The following is a 20,390-nucleotide window of genomic DNA, read 5'->3' as shown; positions in this document are numbered from 1 at the left end:
TTCATGCCTAGAGCAGTTTAAAATTTGGATAAGAAGAGCTGTTCAGTTTAAGCCCATTTTCCTAATAATTTGAAAAATTCTGTACAATATTATCAAAGTAAATCAAAGGTATATCAGTAACAGCCTGTAGAAAAAGAGAAATATAAAATAATTTAAAAATAAAAAGAACCTGACATAATCTAACAATATTATGGGGTAAATAAAATTAAGAAGACTATGTTCTTTATCGATATAAATAAAGGATAACTTGTAGTATAGTGATCAGTATTTATACCTTGGTTAGTTAAAAGCATAAGCACAATTTACAAAAAATTTGAACTACAAATTGCAAAGAAAAATAGGCAGGCTCTCTTCATTGACATCTTCAATGTATCGTGTTACCTATCAATTTTCTGTTCCATTACAAAATTCAATATTAAAATTTCATAGCATTCAATATTGAGTTCAACATTAAAATTTATCAAAATGATTAAAAATATTCAATTAGAAAAAATAAGACACCAAAAATAAGATTTCCAGGCCTCTTTCTTGAATTGGATTGAGCTGCGATAGGGAAAGGAAAAAAATGTTGTTATTATTATTTTTTAAAGTAGGTCACTTGGCTCTGAGTTCAGGACTACAAAACTTCAGGTGTGAGTGATGTGAGAAGCCTTCTTGGAACAAGGAAGGGATTTCTAGAATCTTCCAGATAATGAAAACCATGGGGTTCCACCCCATTTTTTTAGAGGAGGGCAAAGCTTCATGGCTTTTTTTTTTCAGCTAAAATTCACAACTGTTAACAGAAATTGAGCCTCTGTTTGGGAAAAGAACATTCCAACTGGGAGAAACTACTCAACAGTGATGGGTGGGCTGACACTCCCCCATTCACTGTTAGGCAAATCCAACATGGCGGTGGTAGGGTGTCTCCAGCGGGGCAGGGGCCTCCCAGAACCCAGACCCATAAGGTCCGCACTGCACACCCACTTCCAAACCCAGGCCAGGAGAGATCAGCCGCAGTGCCAGCCAGTCAGAACACAGCCTCTTCCTGACTCTCCCCCTCTCTGACTGTGTGTTGACGTTGAGTTCACTTTCCAGCGCGTTCCTAGCACTCTTCATTTCTGGAGACTTTTGACTCGTTTTCTTTACGGGACTTTCTCTGTTGGTAAATGCGGAGGGCTATGGCAGAGATGCACAGCAAAATGAAGACCACAACAGCTATCACACCTGGGGGTGAAAGAAGAGAGAAAAACAAGTCACCAAGTCAGAAGAGAAAGCTCCAACTAGATTCTTTGCTGGCAACATTGCCTAAAAAGAGAGGATAATATAAACCATCTATGGCGCCAGAAATTGGAACTATCAGAAGTTTTTCTTTCTTTCTTTCTTGGCTACTTCCAGGGCTTGAACTCAGGATTTCATGTTCACTTGGCTGGTGCTCAACCACCTGTGCAATGACTTCCGTCCTGTGTTTTTTTGCTGGTAAATTGGAGATGGACTTTTCTGCTAGGCTGGCTTTGAAGAGCAATCTTTCAGATCTCAGCCTCCTGAGTAACTAGGATTCAGGCATAACCCTTTACTTTTCAGATTGAAAAGTGTGAATGCATACATCCCTAACACCAGATATAATTTTCTGCTAGCAGGTGTGAAATTTGAAATTATTTTAGGATCCAGTAGTTAGTGCCAGTATAGAATATTGTTATTAATATAAACAGGTAGATTTTAATAAAAATTATTTTTAAAATACTTTTATGACCACATAATCCATTCTAATTGCCAAAAATGCTACAGGGTATTTATTAAGTTTATTTATGTAGAGTGTGGATTATTTAAAAGAGTAAGCGAGAAGGTTCTACATTTCTTAAAACCTCTATATACCAATGATACACCACTCAGGGGTGTAAGTCAGGAGATGAAGATAAGAGAGTAGAAGGCCTGGGTACCAGTCTCTTAAAGTTTAGCTTTTAATTCACAGCCAGAATGCAGCAGCACTAATCCCTGCCACAGACAGCTGAAGTTAAATACATAATATTAGCAAAGACTAAAAGGCAAATCTATGCAAAAACTAATCCATGTGTATAAGGGCAAGATTCCACTCTCCACTAATAAACAAGGTGATTCCCAAAGATGTTCATTTCTGTCTCCAGCTGGCCATGGCTAGAAAATGAGATCTTCCAGGACCAGGCCAGACATGATGGGTCGTAAATGTTTAATAGCAACAAATCCTTGCATTACTCGTGAAGTCTTGCCAATGATATTTGACTAGAAGCAAGGAAAATTGCAAAGATAAGACCTTTTTGCTCACTACCCCAGCTCACAGAAAGTCGAGCTAACTCTGATATTGTGCAAACAGTTGTAAGACTTGGGAATGGATTCTGAAAATGACAAGCATATTGAAATTGTTTTGTCATTGTAATGAAAAAAAAAAGAAGAAGAAGAAAAAGAAAAAGAACGGGGCTGGGAAGGTGCTCAGTGGTAGAGCGCTTGCCTTGCATGCATGGGTTCGATTCCTCAGCACCACATAAGCAAAAAGAAAAAAGCCAGAAGTGGCACTGTGGCTCAGGTGGTAGAGCACTAGGCTTGAGCTGAGGAGCTGAGGGACAGTGCCCAGGCCCAGAGCTCAGGCTCCATGACCGGACCAAAAAAAAAAAAGAAAAAGAGAAAGAAGAAGCATGAGGATTTAGGAAAGATTAGATTCTTATTTAAAACGTAACACAAAAGTATTACATTTAGATAGGCATTACTGACCACATTCCCACTGAAAAAAAGTTTTTAAAAAGTGTGTACACATGTTTAATTAATTTTGTGCCGATACTGGGGTTTGAACTCAGGGCATTGTTCTTTAGCTTTTCACCCAAGGCTGGTGCTTTACTACTTAAACAACTGCTCCACTTTTGACTTTTTGGTGGTTAAGTGGAGATAAAAGCCTCATGGTCTTTGAATGGCGATCCTGAGATCTGTGGCTCCCAGGCCACTGGTGTCCAGCAAGGCTCATGTATTTTTTAATACCTTATTGATTTCAAACAGAAAAATAATTGAGGTGCAGATAGGATATTAATACATCCAAAAAGAAACTGAAAACTTTATAATAGTTGAATTGTTTTCTGTCATTTTTACAAGGGAAATGTTCGTTTTCGATAGAACATGGTAAATGTACATAATGACACGGAATCGCGCATATTAAAAGAATGTGCTTTAACTAATGTTACACACATTGAACTTTGTGTGTGTGGGTGCCACACTTGAACTCAGAACTTGTTGCACTTGATTAGCTTGCTTAAGGCTGGTATTCTACCAATTGAGTCATCCCTCCAACTCAGCATTTTGCTGATTAATGGGAGATAGACTCTCAAAGACTGTCCTGCCTGGAAGCTGTGGCTCTCCTATCTCAGCCTCTTGAGTTGCTAGGACTATACACATGAGCCACCACGCTTGCCTGGCAAAACTGTTCTGTTAAAATGATGTTCACTGGAGATTCCTTCCCTAAGCCTCTGGGGGTGGGTGGGGGAGTTAAAATTAGCTGAGCATGAACTCAGAAAACCAGCACAGTGCAGACGGTGTCTTTCACCACCGAGTCGTACATATATTATTTTCCATTAATAATGAATTCATTGCCAAAAGTGATCATAATGACAGAAAAGAGAGATGGGTTACCTCCAATGATCCCAGAGTCACTATGGTCTGCGTTAAGGAAGGGTTCGCCCTCATCTGTTGGCCCCAAATGACCTAGAGTAGAAGCAGGAGGAAGGGCAGAGAAGGGCACAAAGGAAGACTGTGAGTGGTTGGAAAAGCCGGGCAGCTTGGGAGCATGCGGGGTGCGGCGGGGCTAGGGGGTGTTCCAGTGTACACACCTGTGCTCCCCGAGAGCCTGGGTGCCAGTTCCCGCGCTGGGGAGCCAGGCCCCGCCCCCTCTGTGCAGCGGGATGCTGGGGTCACCCGACCCCGTATGGACACCCACGCTGGTCCCCCAGGACGCAGGGCGGCCTTCAGGGGGGCAGTGCCCCCAAAGCGCACTGCAGACAGACAGCCTGTGAATCCACGCGTCGCTGCCCGCCGGGTGTCAGAGTCCATGTCCAGGGGCTCTGGGGACAAAAAAGGGGGAGGGGAGGGACATGCTGTTAAGGTACAAGGACAGAAGGTGGAGAATGGAGGACCACCCCCATATCTATGTAGCAGAGACCAAAATGTCCCTGCCTGCGTTAGGGAAAGCCTTCACCAGCAGGCAATTGTTTGCATTGCTGCAAGGAGAGGCTTTTCATTGTGCTAATTGCATGCATAAATAACAAAGTGGCACCTTGGGATGGGGGGGGGAGATGAGAGTAAGAAGGAGGAAGGAAGGAAAGAAGGAAGGAAGGAAGGAAGGAAGGAAGGAAGGAAGGAAGGAAGGAAGAGGAGTCAGGGAAGGAAGAGGGAGAGATGAGTGAAAGAACAAAGTCTAACAAAAACAATGGTTCACAGTTACTGGATTCTAGTGTTTTAAAAGTCAACATTCTTCTTTTATCTTAAAGCAATTGTGCAAAGGGGTTTCAACTCATGATGGCAGTGGATGAGCACAATGCATCTTGACTAATACCTCCCCTTCCACTGTCCTCCCCATCTTTATTCACATTCTTAGACTACGTATCAGATACAAGTCAAAGCTATGTGGATCGTTTTGCGTGTAGAGTGTACACCAAAGTAGGTCCATCTTGAGATAACCAACTGGAATTTTCTTCATGAAGTGAAAAGTATACAGACACAGCAAGGAAAGACAGGACATATTAGTCACAGTGAATGCTGGTCTATTCTTTTTTCTGAAGCATGGTAAATACTCATAAATTAGATTAAAGCATCTGTTTATTGTAATTACTTACATACCAGCCTGTGTTCCCTATTGATAAGTCAAGACAGGATGTGCCTTACCCACAAACATTCACTGGATGTAAAAGTTCTCAGTGAATAGATTAATGATCTCCTTGAGTTATGAGAATTCATCTTAATGACCTACCACTGTATTCTTTGAATTATTTTCTTTGAAAAATTAGCAGCTTCTCTATCCATCATTTGATTGGTCTGGTCTATCTTACTGTAAATTAAAAGCAATTAAAAGTACTTCCTGCATAGCTCCAAATTTCAACATAAAATAATCATCTTAATCCAATTATTAAATGGTCTTAGAGTAGCAAAAAGCCTTATCTGGCAGAACCCAGGTAAGGATTTCGGGTTATTATTTGTACCTATCTCCAGGCTCAGAGAAAATGAATATTTATAATTTTCTGAGGTCAGTTGCTCCACACTATACAACTCACTCATATGATTAATTTGAACTTAAATGTGTTATTTTTTTATGAGTTATCAATCTCTACGTAGCTTAGACTGGCCACAAACAGAAGATCCTCTTGCCTTTGCCTCTTGAATGTCAGGATTAAAGGCAAATGCTACCTAGATTGGCTGTGAACATTAGCTTTTTATTCCCTAGGTTTCATATAGTTGAATATACTTTTCTTGAATAAAAAAACACTAAGGCTTTCAATTTTATGAACTTATTTATTTAAAGAACTTACATAGCAAATACTATTATTGTAAGTTCTGGTCCTCTTCAGAGTTAATATAATGCAGCTCATTTTCTTAACTGGGTATTAGACCAGGCCAGTAGTGGGGCATGAACTCAAGGACTCTACATTTTCCCTTGACATTTTCTTACAAGGCTGGTGCTCTACCACTCGAGCTACAACTCTTTTTCTGGCCTTTTGCTGATTAATAAAAGACAAGAGTCTCTAAAATTTGCCTGCCTGGGCTGACTTCAACCCAAATCCTCAGATCTCAGCTTCCTGAGTAGTAAGGATTACAAAAGGAAGCCACCAGCACATGAATGAGTAATTTTTTTGGAGGGGGGTCCAGTCATGGGGCCTGAACTCTGGGCCTGGGTGCTGTCCCTCAGCTCTTCAGCTCAAGAATAGCGCTCTACCACTTGAGCCACAGCACCACTTCCGACTTTTTTTTTCTTTTTGCTTATGTGGTGCTGAGGAATCGAACCCAGGGTCTCATGCATGCAAGGCAAGTGCACTATCACTGAGCCACCTTCCCAGCCCAATGAATGAGTAATTTTTTTAAGAGACCTATGACATTAAAGTTAAGCTGTGACTTAAAAACAAGGCTCTCCTATTAACATCACAGATAATTTACTACATCTTTCAACCTGTGACATTTATGCAAATGCCTTATCTCTCCTGTTAGGAGTTAACAGAGAATGGAAACCTTAGGCTAAGCAGGACTCAGGTAGAAGGCAAGCTGGATTTCTCCGCGCTGAAAGCCAAGACTATTTTTCTTTCTCTCCAGCTGAAAGGTACTTTCAAAACTGAATGGAAGTGCTTGAAGTTGGTGCTGAAACTGTGTGTCTGCTTTGGGAACATTTCACTTCTCAAGGAGTGTTAGACAAAGACTGTGACTCATTCTTCATAATCATCAAGTGGAGAAGATACGTGCCCGCCAGGAATTTTTTTTTAAGGAGCCCTTCGCTCATGTACCAGATAGTACTTACTTGCTTGTGATTATATGTGCACTCAGACAAGAGTACAATTTGTACCTTGATTGTCACTCACTGGGAAATTATTATTCACATAAGACAAGGAGCTCCTTTGAGCATGATGAATGCTTCCAGAGTTAGTGACATGACATGATTTTGACAGGGGTGGAGAAGGGAGGGGGGGAAATCTATCACTTACCTAAAACCTTTCCCAAGAAAAGAGATTTGAGAGCATTGAATTCTGTCCCTGAGGACAAGATGATTTTTCTCTTTGCACTCTGGTTAACCTGTAACATGTCCCATGGGAAAACAAGCATCCAAAAATAAGTACGACCATTTTAATGGAAAGAAACAGAGGGGCAATAGGAAAGTTAAAATAAGAATAAATCATTTTCAAGTGCTACAATGAAAGCTTTAATAATCACACACCCTCAAACAACATTTAGAAGGGGCAAGTTATTTTATAAACAACCTCTGAAACCCATCTGGTTTCATACCCAACCAGGATTCACTCCTTCCCTTGTTCTACTCTTCATGATATATCTATGATAAAAGGATAGAATCAGCTATTCGGGAAGAGAATTGACACCAATAGCCAAAACACAAAAATAGTTTTCTGTTCAAGCTTAAAACATATTTTCCTTTCAAATACTAGCAACAATTTATTTATTCTCTTGTTGGGCCTCATTCTTTTTTTTTTTTTTTTGTCCTGGGGTTTGAACTCCATGCCTGGGCCCTGAGCCTCTCTGTGCTCAAGGCTAGAACTCTACAATTTGAGCCACAGCACTGATTCCAGCCTCTTCTGAGTAGTTAATTGGAAGTAAGAGTCTCATGGGCTTTACTGCCAGGGCTAGCTTTGAACCACAGTCCTCAGATCTCAGCCTTCTGAGTAGCTAGGGTTATAGGTGCTCTTCTAGGGCCTCACACTCTTAATTGGCTTTTTACCCTCAAGACTGATGCTCTATCACTTGAGCCACACAGCAAAGCCCACTTTGCTGGTTAGTAGGAGATAAGAGTCTTGTGGACTTTCCTGCCCAGGCTGGTTTCAAACTGTGATCATTAGATCTCAGCCTCCTTAATAACTAAGATTACAGATGTAAGCCACAGGCACCCAGGCTTATTATCCAATCTTGGCATTCCGTGATTCCATTCTCAAGCTCCTAATAGTTCCTTTGACATTGGAAGCTGTTGCATTACCTCTGCAAAGACCACGGCTTCCTTTCTGTTCATCTTCAGCCGGTGAAGGTGTCCATCAGCCATGTTCTTAAAGTCAAAGCGGAAAGCATCTGGATCTCGATGTCTGTCCAGCTTGTACCTAACCTGCAAACTTCCTGAAGACGAAAACAAATGGTGTCTGAAATTAAAATGAAATTCTACAAAGCTTTCAATTAGGTCCTAGAGCATCTTCTCCTCTTGATCCCTGAGTGTACTTTGGAATCCGTATATCACTGCCTCAGATAGCAACCACCTATTCTGGAATACAACTACCCCAATGTTAGACTAGGATTCCCATTATATTCTTTTATTTTGCATGCTTATATTATGTTTTAATCAGAAGAACCCACTCTACTGCATTCTCTTTCCCTGCCCACTCTACCCAGGAGCTTTCTTAGAGATTTTTTTTGTGCTGCCTCCATACATAGTTGCAACATATTTAAAATTATTCACTTTTCATTATGCTTTTTCCCTCTACCCCTCTCTGTTGCTCCCATAGTGAGATTCCATTCTTTGTGTTAAAGTCAAGATAAAAGCCCATTGATGCTAAACAATCTCTCAAATGTCTTTTAAGTGAAAAGGTTCCAGTTATGCATATGAAAACTCAGACCTCCATTATGACTTTCTTTAAATAAAACCCATGCGATCCATGATCAATATTCAGTTCTATAATTCTACCAGCTGTTCTATCTGAGCCATGCCTTTACCCCTAATAAGAATGCATTACTGACATGTACAAAAATTTTTTTAAATTTACAACCAGCATTGTTTATTGATTATAGTTTCTGTGTTTCTGAAACACAGAAGATTCTGTTGAAACAAGTTTTCTGTATCATCCACATCTTCTAACATACACAATGCTCTCTGATAGTGATAATCCCTATTTGCTGAAATTCTGCTACCCTCCATACTAAAATCTTTAGTAGGATTTCTTTAGAAATAAAATTGCTGTCCTGAATCACTACCTAGCCTGGCCTTATTTATCGGCCAACTGTCAGTCTTGGAGGGCACTTCTTCTTCTTAGGTGGCTATATTCTAATTGGCTTTTAAACCACTGAGGAGAGAAAGAGCAATGATAGTTATCAGCTGTTGATGAAAATTTGCTTTTACATAATCTTATATCAACCCCATTAATCTATTTAACTTAGAACGAGGAGATAATATATGCCAAATGGCCAGATATCTTATTTCAAAATGACCTGCAAAGTAAATTTCATTGGACTATTAAAGATATCTTCTCATTAAATAGAACCACATGGCAAATCTGTTCATTTACAAATTTGTTATGTCCAGGAAGCTGTGTGTGTGAGAGTGTATGTGCGTGAGAGAGAGGAGGGGGAGGGAGAGAGAGTGTTCACGCCCCAGTCCTGGGACTTGAATTCCTGGCCTGGATGCTGTCCCTGTGCATTTGTGCTCAGGGCTAGTGCTCTACCACTTGGACCAGAGTCCTACTTCCAGCTTTCTGTGGTTAATCAAAGACTTTCCTGCCCTGGCTGGCTCCAAACCATGATACTCAGATCTCAGGTTCCTGAGTAGCTAAGATTACAGACATAAACCACCGATGCCTAGCTTCAATTTACTCTTACAATACTAGCTTTGACGATAACCACAATGGATGGGACTGAGAAACCAAAGATGTTGGGAGGTATGAGAATTTCTTTCCAAAGTGTAAACACTAAAAGACTCATGTCATTACAATCCTATTTTTCTAATTCAGTGTGTCTGGTTTGTTGTTGATATTCACCATTGTTGGCCAGGAAAATGGAAAGGTATTCCTCGGAGAAAGAGCTCACATAAAGTAATAAACTCGGAGCTTGAGTGGTCCGGAAGCTTAGGGTGACAGAGTCACTTGACAACGAAACGTCTCTGGGTAATGAAGTGTTTTCACTTAGGGTATAAAGCTCTTGAAAATTATAGGTCACTGAAGAGCCGGTCTCAAAATAAGCAGAAATCTCTGGAATAAAGAACATATTTTTGTTACCATAACATAATTGAAGTACAAGAGTCTTTAAGTAATATTTAAGGAATGAATCTAGTCATTAAATAATTGCATAGATAAAGTAATGAAATATTTTCTTGTTTCCTCTCTCTCTCTCTCTCTCTCTATATATATATATAGCACTTTTTAAATATTAGGCTTCTCTAAAAAAGTACAGTATAATTTTTTAAAAAGGTAACAGATTCTAACACCGTCAAAACCTAGAACTGCATAACTTCTAGCAACAATTTCACTTAATTCTCCACATTTTCATTTTAGCATTGCATAAGGCTAGTTGTTCCGTTTTAATGTATAATTTAAAGGCCACTGCTCTCAGCCTTGGGTTCCAACTTTTATTCAGAATAGTAATCTGTGTTAACATCCTTATTAAAACATAATCATAAAATAGAGTCACATCCTCACAGACTTGCTACTATCAATCAATTTGAGAGTGTGGTCATCATCTCTCTTCTCTTCCTGTTCCACCCCTCCATCATCCCCAGTTCTACACCCCAGGCAACCATGAATATACTGTCAATCTTCACAGATGTTCTTGCGCTGGAGAGTTAGTTGAGTCCTGTGTGTACTGTTGTGAGAAGCTTCTTTCACTTGGCATGCTTTCGCATTTCATCCACACTGTGGCATGTATCAGTACCACGCTCATTTTTATCAATGGATATTGATATCCAATTATCAGTTAATAAGCGTTTAGATTCTTTCTACTCTGTGTCTATTGTGAATAATGGTGCAAATACCCATATGAAAGATTTTTTGTGCAGACATATATTTTCATTTTACATGTACTCAGAGGGGAGGGGATTATTTAGTCTTAGGATAATTATATTTTTAACATTTTGAGGAACTAGCAAGTTGTTGGGTTTTTTCCATGCTGGGGATTGAACCCAGGGTCTTGTGCATGTTTGACAAGTGTTCTACCTCTGAGCTACATCCTCAACCTTGGTGATTTTGTTTCTAATTTACGGCATTGTTTTACCTTTCCCAACAACGATGTATGAGAATTTCAATATCTCGACATCTTCATGAATATTTTGTCATTTTCTTTCTTACAAACTCTAGCTTCAATTATGGTTGACAACCACTAATTAAACATTTCAAAATAGCAGAGCAGATCTTGAGTATTTCTAATACAAAGAAATGATGTATATCTCAGGTGATAGATACATCACTTACTACAATCTAATCATTGTATACATCAATAGATTGTATCATTTAATACATCAATACTTAAGCTATCACTGTCCTCCATAAATATGCATGAAGTATTCCAGAAATATGTATAATTAATGTGTCAAGTATATACACATACACACATACATACACATATAAATGCAGTCACTGTAATTGATGTAAAGTCATTATCTCATTGTGAATTTGATCTCCATTTTTCTACTGGTTAATGTTGCCAAACATTTTTCCAGGTGTCTTTAGGCCATTTGTATGTATTTGTTGAAGAAATCTATGGGAACACTTTGTCCATTGCTTAATTAGGTTATTTGTCTTTTTAAAATTAAATAGTAGGAGCTCTTTATGTAATCTGCTTATTAGGCCCTCATAAGATAAATGATTTGCAAACATTTTCTTACATTATTTGGAGTTTTTACTTTCCTGATGGAGCCCTTTGAATTACAAAAGTTGTGTTTTTTTAATTTTTATAACTTTTTTCTTTCTCCTCTCACTGTCTTCCTTTTAAGGATGTAAACTTTTAATTCTCTCTTTTTCTTGCTCTCTCTCCCTCTCTCTTTCCCTCTTTCTGTCTCTTCCTCTTTCTCTTTATCTCTGTTTGTGTATGTATATGTGTGTACTAAATATATTTGGGGAGATTAATCTGATATAAAATTACTTTGGGGCCTCTACCCAGAACAACACAGGTCAGGATATCGTAAAGATAGTGAGAGGTGATCATTGTCTTGGTCATTTTTTTTCTATTTCTATTAAATAAAATAAATTCACTGAAAATCCAAATTATTCTTGTTTTGATTAGGAAACTTAACTATAACTTCTTTTCTACTCTACTACTAGAGGGCCATTTCCCATTCAACTAAACATACTATCTATGTCTCATAGAACTTTAGGTTTTAAAATGATATTTGCATTGTAGTTAGTCAGTGCAGACTGGAGTTATTTAGAAGTTATCACAGTGCTCCAGAAAAGAGGCTCATCTTTGAGATAGCTTGTCATGCAGGGGGTTCTGTATCTGACCTAGAATTACTGGGTTAGTCATGACTGATAGGTCTTAAATGATAGTTTATTCAAGAAAATGTATGGAAGACTTTTCAAAGGTACATTTTGTAAAACATTTTCAATAACTTATAGATAAGTAATTCTCAAAAATTCTTTAAAAGTCACACAATTGTCTTTGTAGCAATTAAAGCCAGTCACATTCCTAAACATAATGTATGTGACAACTCAGAGACACTGAAAATTTCATTACATTTCATTTTGATTTTGACTTCTCAGTGTTCTAGAAGGTTCCATACAGGTATTATAAACACAAGTATAGTCAAGAAATCAGCACCGTGTATTTAGGACTCACACCCGTCCCTTCCTTTCAGAACACCTGAGAAGCCCAAGAGTGCCTTATGATATTCTCCCAAGAACAAATGGTCAAATAATAAACAGGAAACTGGCTGGCAGGTCCTGTAATCATGACATGTCATATTTAAATACATATTTTCCCCTCCTAGATCAGATGTTTGTTCATGTGAAAATGCAATTTTTAAAAGTATTCTTGCATGACATCAGTCATTTGGGTCAAAAAATATCTTGAAACCACAGAAGAGCATTTTGAAAAACCTGATTGTTTTAGCTGGGCACTGGTAGCTCATGCCTGCACTCCCAGCTACTCAGGAAGCTGAGACGTGAGGATTGTGGTTCAAAGCCATCCCAGACAGGAAAGTCCAGGAGATTCTTATCTCTACTTAACCACCAGAAAATTGAAAGTGGTACTATGGCTCAAAGTGGTAGTGTGCTAGCTTTGAGCAAAAAGGCTCAGAGAAAGCACCCAGACCCTGAATTCAAGCCTCATTTTTGAAAATGTTAGCATTGCACAGAAAATAGAAATAACATAGAGAATGATGTTGCATTTAGGAGACTTAAGCTTTTAAAAATACTCACATCCCGTTCCTAATATAATGAACTGGGGACAGAAATGTCTCTATTGCCAAATAACCTTGCAAACTTATTCTTTCTTAACAATGTCAAAGTTTTGGCTATATCCCTTATGGAAAGTTTGATTGGGTGCCTGTGGCTCACTCCTGTAAGTCCTAGCTACTCAGAAGGCTAAGAGATGAGGATCATGATTCAAAACTAGCCTGCCTAGGCAGGAAAGTCCATGAGACTCTTATCTCCAACTAGCCAGCAAAAATCTAGAAGTAGAGGGATGGCTCAAGTGGTAGAATGCCAGCCTTGAGAAAAAGAGCTAAGGGACAGCATCCAGCTGCTGAGTTCAATCCCCAGAACCAGCACATACATGCTCTGTGATCCACTTTCTGGTCCTACTGACCTTGCGAGCAGAAGGGTCCTTCGAAGGCAGAGGAGGCACAGTCACACTGGATCCCTGCGTGTTTTTCTAGGCATCTTCCCCCATTATGGCACAGATGGCCATAGCTGCTGCAGTGGCCTGCGCACCCCGGCTCCACACCTGGCGTCACTGTGGCTCTTTCTTCCAGGTCCAGGGCCACCCCGTTCAGCCGCAGGCCCCGGATACAGCCCAGGAAACCCCTCTGCCTGCTGGCTGTCCCACCTACAAGCAAAACACTGAAAATACAAATGTGCTCCTTGGTATTTTATTCAGGATTTTACGTCCATATCAAAATCAGGCCTTATGGAGGGGGTGAGTACTGACTTTTTTCCCACAAGTGCTGTGAGTATATATCACTTTAAAAAGAACACATTTTGCCAGATTTCATGAAACCTAAGTGGTCGTAAGTGAAACATGAGTCACACAACTTTTAAGCATATTACAACTGGCTAATATTCATACTAAAATCGTTTTTCCTTTCTCTTCTTCCTCCTCCTCTGCCTTCTATTCTGTCTCTCCTCTTCCTCTGTCTTCTTTTCCTTCTTTTCTTCCTCACCTTCCTCCTCTTCCTTCTTCTATCTTTATAAGTTGATGAATTCAGGTAGATGAACTAGGTTATAGTAACAGAAATCTAACACAGATTATGTGCCTGTTCTTTCTATCAGGTAGTTAGATGGTTTTTAGACCTTTGAAGAGGCTTGCTTCTCTTCTAATATGAGAACCAAGTAGGCTTTAAGGTCTATTTTATGGAACCACTATGTATAAACTGTCCTGTCAAAGACACACACAAACACAAACAGACTTACACATTCAAATTCATTGTGAGGCAGTTAGTGCCCAGGAGTTGTATGTATTTTCTAGTAAAAATAGGCTACATGATAACCTGTGTTTCAGGCCAGTGTCTACTTAGATTGAGACCTTAATTTCTTCAAAATGCATACAAAATCAACAAGAGATAATGCTACAGTCTGAATTTGCTTAGTTTCTAAGCTTGAATGGAGTAATCTGAAAAGGAAGATAGCAAGATATATTTCCCTTTAAGAAAAATAAACAAAAACAATGACAAAACCATGAATAAACAAACTAAAAGGAAGACTTCCACTATCCAGATCTAGAATCTTTAAACAAGTAAACTGCAAGAATAAAGCAAGAAGCATGAGATGGAAAGGCGTGTGGCAGGAGAGTGGAAGGGAAGAAGAAAGGAGTGAGTTCCTGAATGTTCTACCACAGGCAGATGCACTGTGCTCTCATTATGGACTCAGTTTCTTAGGGTTGGTCTGTTTATTTGTTAGTTTGTTTTTGTTGGTCATGGTGCCTGAACTCTGGGCTTGGGTGCTGTCCCTCAGCTCTTCAGCTCAAGGCTAGCACGCTACCACTTGAGCCACAGCGCCATTTCTGGATTTTTCTGCTTATGTGGTGCTGAGGAATCGAACCCAGGGCCTCATGCATGCAAGGCAAGCGCTCTACCCGTGAGCCACCTTCCCAGAACCCCCTATGGTCTGTTTTTGAGCAGACACTGGAGGAATAAAATTGTGTTGATAAAACAAAGCAGTCACAGATGCCAGACAGACTTGGGCATCAGATATCTTGAGTCGAGATTCCATATATTAGTTGTCTCATAGGTCAACAGGAAATATAGTAGTAATACTTACAAAATGACATGTCAAATAAGAAGCTTATAGCAAGCACATGGAATCTACTAGATGATGACTACACAGAGCCAAGGCAGTAGCCATTTGCAATTGTTACTGAAGGTACTTTCATCATTATGATTGTCTCCTGGCCCATCGCTACAGACCCCCCCCCCTCCTCCACATGTTCCCTATAAACCAGTGGCACTCACCAATGAAGAGCTGGCTGTTGAGTTGTAAGCGGATATGCCCATCAGCTGGGGCAGGCTGTATCTTTTGAGGGAGCTGATCCACTTGAAGAGATGCTCCTTTAATGTTCCTTTCTGCCCTCACGCGGTGCCACCGATTGTCATTGAAAGGAGTGGGTGACTGCACTGTGACCTCACAAGGTCCATTTCCCACATCGAAAGAAAAGGTCACTTCTGCAGGAGCTGCAAAGATCACATGGGAGTCTTGTCCAAGTTAATTCGCTGGGGACAAAACTACATCTTGAGCAGGTTTTGGAAAAAAAATGATGACATGCTCATTACCAGAGAACACAATGCGAGGAAAATATGACTGACTTGGGAAAAAGGAACAAAATACCCAGGAGGAAAACTGATACATTTATCCTTAGAGTTTACTATTCGGTCTTGCTAAGTCCGGACTCAATCTGGCTCAGTGCTAATACAGAGATATATATCCCTAGCTAGAATATGGAATAGAATTTGTTTCAGGTGTATAAACAAGTTTTACTTGCAAGTGGTTCAAAGCTTCCTCCAATTTAAAAGACACTAAATGTAAGCCAGATGCCAGTGTTTCATGAGAAGCTGAGATCTGAAGGACTACAGTTCAAAGTCAGCCAACTTGGGCAGACAAGTGTGTGAGAGTCCATCTCCAATTAACCAGCAAATGCTGGCCTGGCGGAGTGGCTCAAGGGATAAAGCTGCAGCCAAGTAAGCAAGCCAAGTTCAAACCCCAGAAACTAAGAAAAAGAAAAGGAGGGGAGAAGCCACTAAATGTAAATGTTGTCAGTAATTGGTTAAACTTTGATTGTGGGAATGTGGCTTAGTGGTAGAGTTCTTGCCTAGCATGTTTGAAGCCCTGAGTTCAATTCCTCAGCACCACATGATCAGGAAAAGCCAGAAGTGGCACTGTGGCTCAAGTGATAGAGTGCTAGCCTTAAACAAAAGACTCTCAGGGACAGTGCCCAGGCCCTGAGTTCCAATCTCAAGGGACTGGCAAAAAGTAATAATAATTGTTGGGCTGGGAAGGTGGCTCAGTGGTAGAGTGCTTGCCTTGCATGCATGAGACTCTGGGTTCCATTCCTCAGCACCACATAAGCAGAAAAAATTAAAAAGCTGGAAGTGGCACTGTGGCTCAAGTGGTAGAGCACTAACCTTGAGCTGAAGAGCTGAGGGTCAGCGCCCAGGCCCAGAGTTCAGACCCCATGACCGCCCCCCCCAAAAAATAATTGTTTTAAATCACAGAATCTTACAGTTTAATTTTAAAAATATAATTATAAGGTAAGGATGACAATAATTAAAAATTTTATTCAACTTGCTATTTATTTGTGTTTTTATTTATTTATGTATTGATTTATTTTAATTCTGATCCTGGGGCTTGAACTCAGGGCCTTGTGCTCTGAGTTTTCTTACTCATAGCTGCTGCTTTATCACCTGAGCAATGCCTCCAGTCCAGCTTTTTTGCTAATTAACTGAAGATTGAGTTTCTTTGACTTTTCAGTCAAAGTTGGCTTTAAAATACAACCCTCAGACCTCAGCCTCTTGAGTAGCTAGGTTCACAGATGTGGGCCAGAGGCACCTAGCTATCAGTTTATTTTTGTGACTAGAATAATTGGTATTTGTGCTTTGTTCCCACCGCGGGGCAACATACCACGCAGCTCCATCCTGATAAAGTCTGTGATTCCCAGGTTTTCCATGAACACACCAGAGGAAATGGTAGTCTTAAAGAAGAAATGCACGTCAGCGGTCAGTTCTCCGTGGAAAGTAGGGAAATGAAGGTATGACGTCTCAGTGTTGAAGGAAGCTGAATTCCAAAATGATTCTAGTAGGAAAGGCAAAACAGTCATGGATCGTTTTTTTCTTGCTGAGCATGTTTAAAGGGATGTAGGTCCTCACCGGGAACTGAGAGGGGGAAAGAACGCATCATATAACCATGCTGTCACTATCCAAACTGTGATTACTTTGAGGACTAGGATTCTATTTGGAGAAAAGGCAAAGCAAGATTGTCACCAGTTACCACACCAACCTCATGGCAAGGGACAGTAGTGTCTTGAAGTAGGGTGGTTTACCACCCTGGGAGGTGGTGACGAATGTAGAACACAAGAAGAAGAGGTCAGTCAAAGAGGATGCCGAGGTGTTTGGTGCGACTGGCTGGGAATAATTTTGAAGAAGCAAATTTGATATTTTTGGATCTATTAACTTTGAAATCTCTACAATTTCAGATCCATTATATTTGAAAAAAATATCACTCATAATAGGAAAAAAATGCAGTGTGACTCAAGAATTTTATTCCAGTCCAGTCGTCCTAAGAGTGAGGGATAATGCATGTGTTCACAAACTAGGGAAATAGGTGTCACTTAAGGACTGTTAGAAGAAAAACAACAAATTAAAAACAACAAACTAGCCAACTAATAAATACAATTATTTATAAATAAATACAGGTTAAATATTCCTAATTCAAAAATCCCCAAATTCAAAATGCTCCAAAATCCAACTTTTCTGAGTACTGATATTCCATCAAAAGTGAAAATTCCAGGGGTTGGAAGGTGGCTCAGTGGTAGAGTGCTTGTCTTGCATGCATGAGGCCCCGGGTTTGATTCCTCAGCACCACATAAGCAGAAAATGCCAAAAGTGGTGCTGTGTATTCCAAAATCTGGAAAATTGGCACCAAGTATTTCAGATGAGGTAGAGCTAAATTTCACTTCGCCAGTGAAAAATTGACCTTTCACAAACATGACAATTTCATATCTGTTTTTATATCTCTGCATTTTCTTATTTATGCTCTCATAGCTATGGTTTCAAATATTTTGTTTTATGCTGTTTTCAGTACTGCGACTTGAACTTGCTTGGCTTGCTTGCTCATCTACGGTGCTCTACTACTTGAGCCACACCTATAGCCTGACCTCTTAATGAGGACTTGTCTATCCAACCTAACTTTGAATCTTCATCCTCCAGAATTTACCTTCCTGAGTAGCTAGAATTTTCATGAGGCACTGTGCTCAGTTCATGATTTTGATCTTAAATGTTTGTAGAGGCTCATGTGATAAAGACTGGGTTACTAGCTTGTGAGGTTAGTAGGAGGTGGTGGAATCTTTAGGAGGCGGAGCCTAATGGTAGGTCATTAGGTCATTGGGGGCATGGCCTTGAAGATGACTTCCATGAAGCAAGCAACTTTTGCTCTCCCACATGGTTCCACCTCACCACAAGCCCAGTCATCACAGATTTTACCGTGGGTTGAAACCTCAGAAACCATGAATGGTTCATTTCTAACTCACTGAAGTATGTGGTCCCACTGATTTAAAAGGTAATTAACCTAATACATTTCTGACATTTTTCCAGGTCTGAAGCATTGACACTGGTTGTTTTCTGTGACCAAAATAAGGATATTTTCCTATTTTTTAGGATGAAAATATCTTATTAGAAAAAGAAAAAAAAATCTCTTCAGTACTTACTGTCACCTTGGCAGAGCAGAGGCCCCAGGGTGTAAGCAGCTTCAGAATGTAGTTGGCCGGTGTCCTTCATCACAATCTTAGTGACAGGCAGGTGCTCCTTCTGAGAAAGGACAATTGTGTCACTGGTCCTACAAAACAGCAACCCAAACCCTTAAAATTATTTCACTAATATAGGACACAATTAACAGATGGTATCTTATAGCGATTTGAAACTGACACTATAAGACTTAATGGAATACTTTTAAAAATTATTTTAGTCTTTTGACAACCACCATTGACATACCAGATAGTTATTAAGAATCTACATGAAAAATTGGCAATTTATTTTTGATCGGGGGCCATGTAGTGGCTTCTCGGGCCATGCAGCCTTTCTAGCAACTGCTGAACTCTGCCACCAACCTGCCAAAAGGGTAAGATCATGTTGCAATGATAATTTATGAGCACTGAGATTTGAACTTCAGGCAAGTTTTATGTGTCTTGAAATAGTCTTCCTTTTAATTTTCAGCACTTGGAAAGGTCAAAATTCTTAGCTCATCAGACATCTAAAAACAGGCCAGTGGATGGACTTGACCCACAGATGTCAGAAATGTGTTAGGTTAATTAGCTTTTGATCAGTGGGATCACATACTTAAGTGAATTAAAAGTGAACCAAAATAAGCATTTTAGTTTCCAAGGTTTCAATCCGTGGTCGGTTGGCTCTGTGAAAGGTGAGCAACTCCTGATCCATTCGCCAATTCCTGACGTCACTGCCCACACCGTAAAAAAGTGGGGGAGCAAATTAAGGAGGATGAGATGACCTTGGATGGCATCTGAAAGATAACTAAGCTTATAACTGCTCTCCAAAACTAAGTCTTAAGATAATACTGTAATGATCATTCATTACAAATATAAACAGCTAACACTTTAGATTTTGGATTTTTTAATTTTTTTTGTCATCGGTCATAGGGCCTGAACTCTGGGCCTGGGCGCTGTCCCTCAGCTCTATAGCTCAAGGCTAGTGCTCTACCACTTGAGCCACAGCGCCACTTCTGGCTTTTTCTCCTTATGTGGTGCTGAGGAATTGAGCCCAGGCCTCATGTATGCAAGACAAGCGCTCTACCACTGAGCCACCTTCCCAGCACTAGCCACAGGATTTTATTGTTAAACTTTAAAGATCTTTTTAATAGTTATTGGATGTCTGTTTCCTTGATAATATCATGAGCTATAAAACTGAGCCCACAGGTTCAAAACTAGAAGCAATACAATCCCTGCTTTAAGGAATAACCAGACTAAGTGTGGGAAATTATTCTGTTCAATGTGAAATCCAGAATCAGGACAGCCAGACAAATAGAGGTCATCTTCTATTGATCAGCTTTGTGCCAGGCATTAACGATGCAGTGTGAAAAATAGAGTTCATGACACCCCAAAAGTATACAACCCAATGATACTTTGTGTACTAATTATTGACTTGAAGGGATTGCCCATATTGTGGATTGTGTAATTTCTGCTGAAGTGACTTTCTTGGCCTTTGGGGCATTTTTAGCAGAATTCCTCACTCTTGCTAATTAGATGCCAGTAGAAACAGCCCTTGTCTTTTCAACAGCAAAAATGTCTTCAATGTATGCTAAGTATCCCCTGGTGTGAGGGTTTAAAGTTCTAAGAAGTCCTGATATCTGTGAGGTGTGAATCAATACATTTAACCAGTGTCCTAATTCTCTTAAAGTTTTCTGATTTTTTGGTCATGAAAGGATTCTAATTGTTTTTTTTTTTTAAAGAACTTCATAGCTTTTCACATTGCAAGTAACTTTTACTAGAGCCTGGGTGCTTTCTCTAAGTTTTGGGTTGTGTGTGTGTGTGTGTGTGTGTGTGTGTGTGTGTGTGTGTGTGTGTGT

At 39.8% G+C, this 20,390-nt stretch overlaps 1 protein-coding gene across 1 annotated transcript in view; it reads right to left on the bottom strand.

The window, feature by feature from the left end:
• Positions 1–1,081: 1,081 nt before the first annotated feature.
• Positions 1,082–20,390, bottom strand: part of LOC105987221 (contactin-associated protein-like 3B) — a 129,658-nt gene continuing 110,349 nt past the window's right edge. The window contains exons 16-25 of the mRNA XM_013018415.1: positions 18,520–18,647; positions 16,719–16,889; positions 15,056–15,274; positions 13,195–13,434; positions 9,438–9,647; positions 7,676–7,809; positions 6,678–6,765; positions 3,825–4,055; positions 3,628–3,699; positions 1,082–1,203 (exon numbers count right to left, since the gene is read on the bottom strand). Of these exons, the coding sequence (XP_012873869.1) occupies positions 1,082–1,203; positions 3,628–3,699; positions 3,825–4,055; positions 6,678–6,765; positions 7,676–7,809; positions 9,438–9,647; positions 13,195–13,434; positions 15,056–15,274; positions 16,719–16,889; positions 18,520–18,647 (1,615 nt within the window). The remainder of the gene's footprint in view (positions 1,204–3,627; positions 3,700–3,824; positions 4,056–6,677; positions 6,766–7,675; positions 7,810–9,437; positions 9,648–13,194; positions 13,435–15,055; positions 15,275–16,718; positions 16,890–18,519; positions 18,648–20,390) is intronic.

The sequence above is a fragment of the Dipodomys ordii genome, unplaced genomic scaffold, assembly GCF_000151885.1.
Source record: "Dipodomys ordii isolate 6190 unplaced genomic scaffold, Dord_2.0 Scaffold40, whole genome shotgun sequence".
Taxonomy (NCBI): domain Eukaryota; kingdom Metazoa; phylum Chordata; class Mammalia; order Rodentia; family Heteromyidae; genus Dipodomys; species Dipodomys ordii.
Note: the sequence above shows the minus strand (reverse complement) of the source record. Positions and strands in the feature narration are given on the sequence as shown.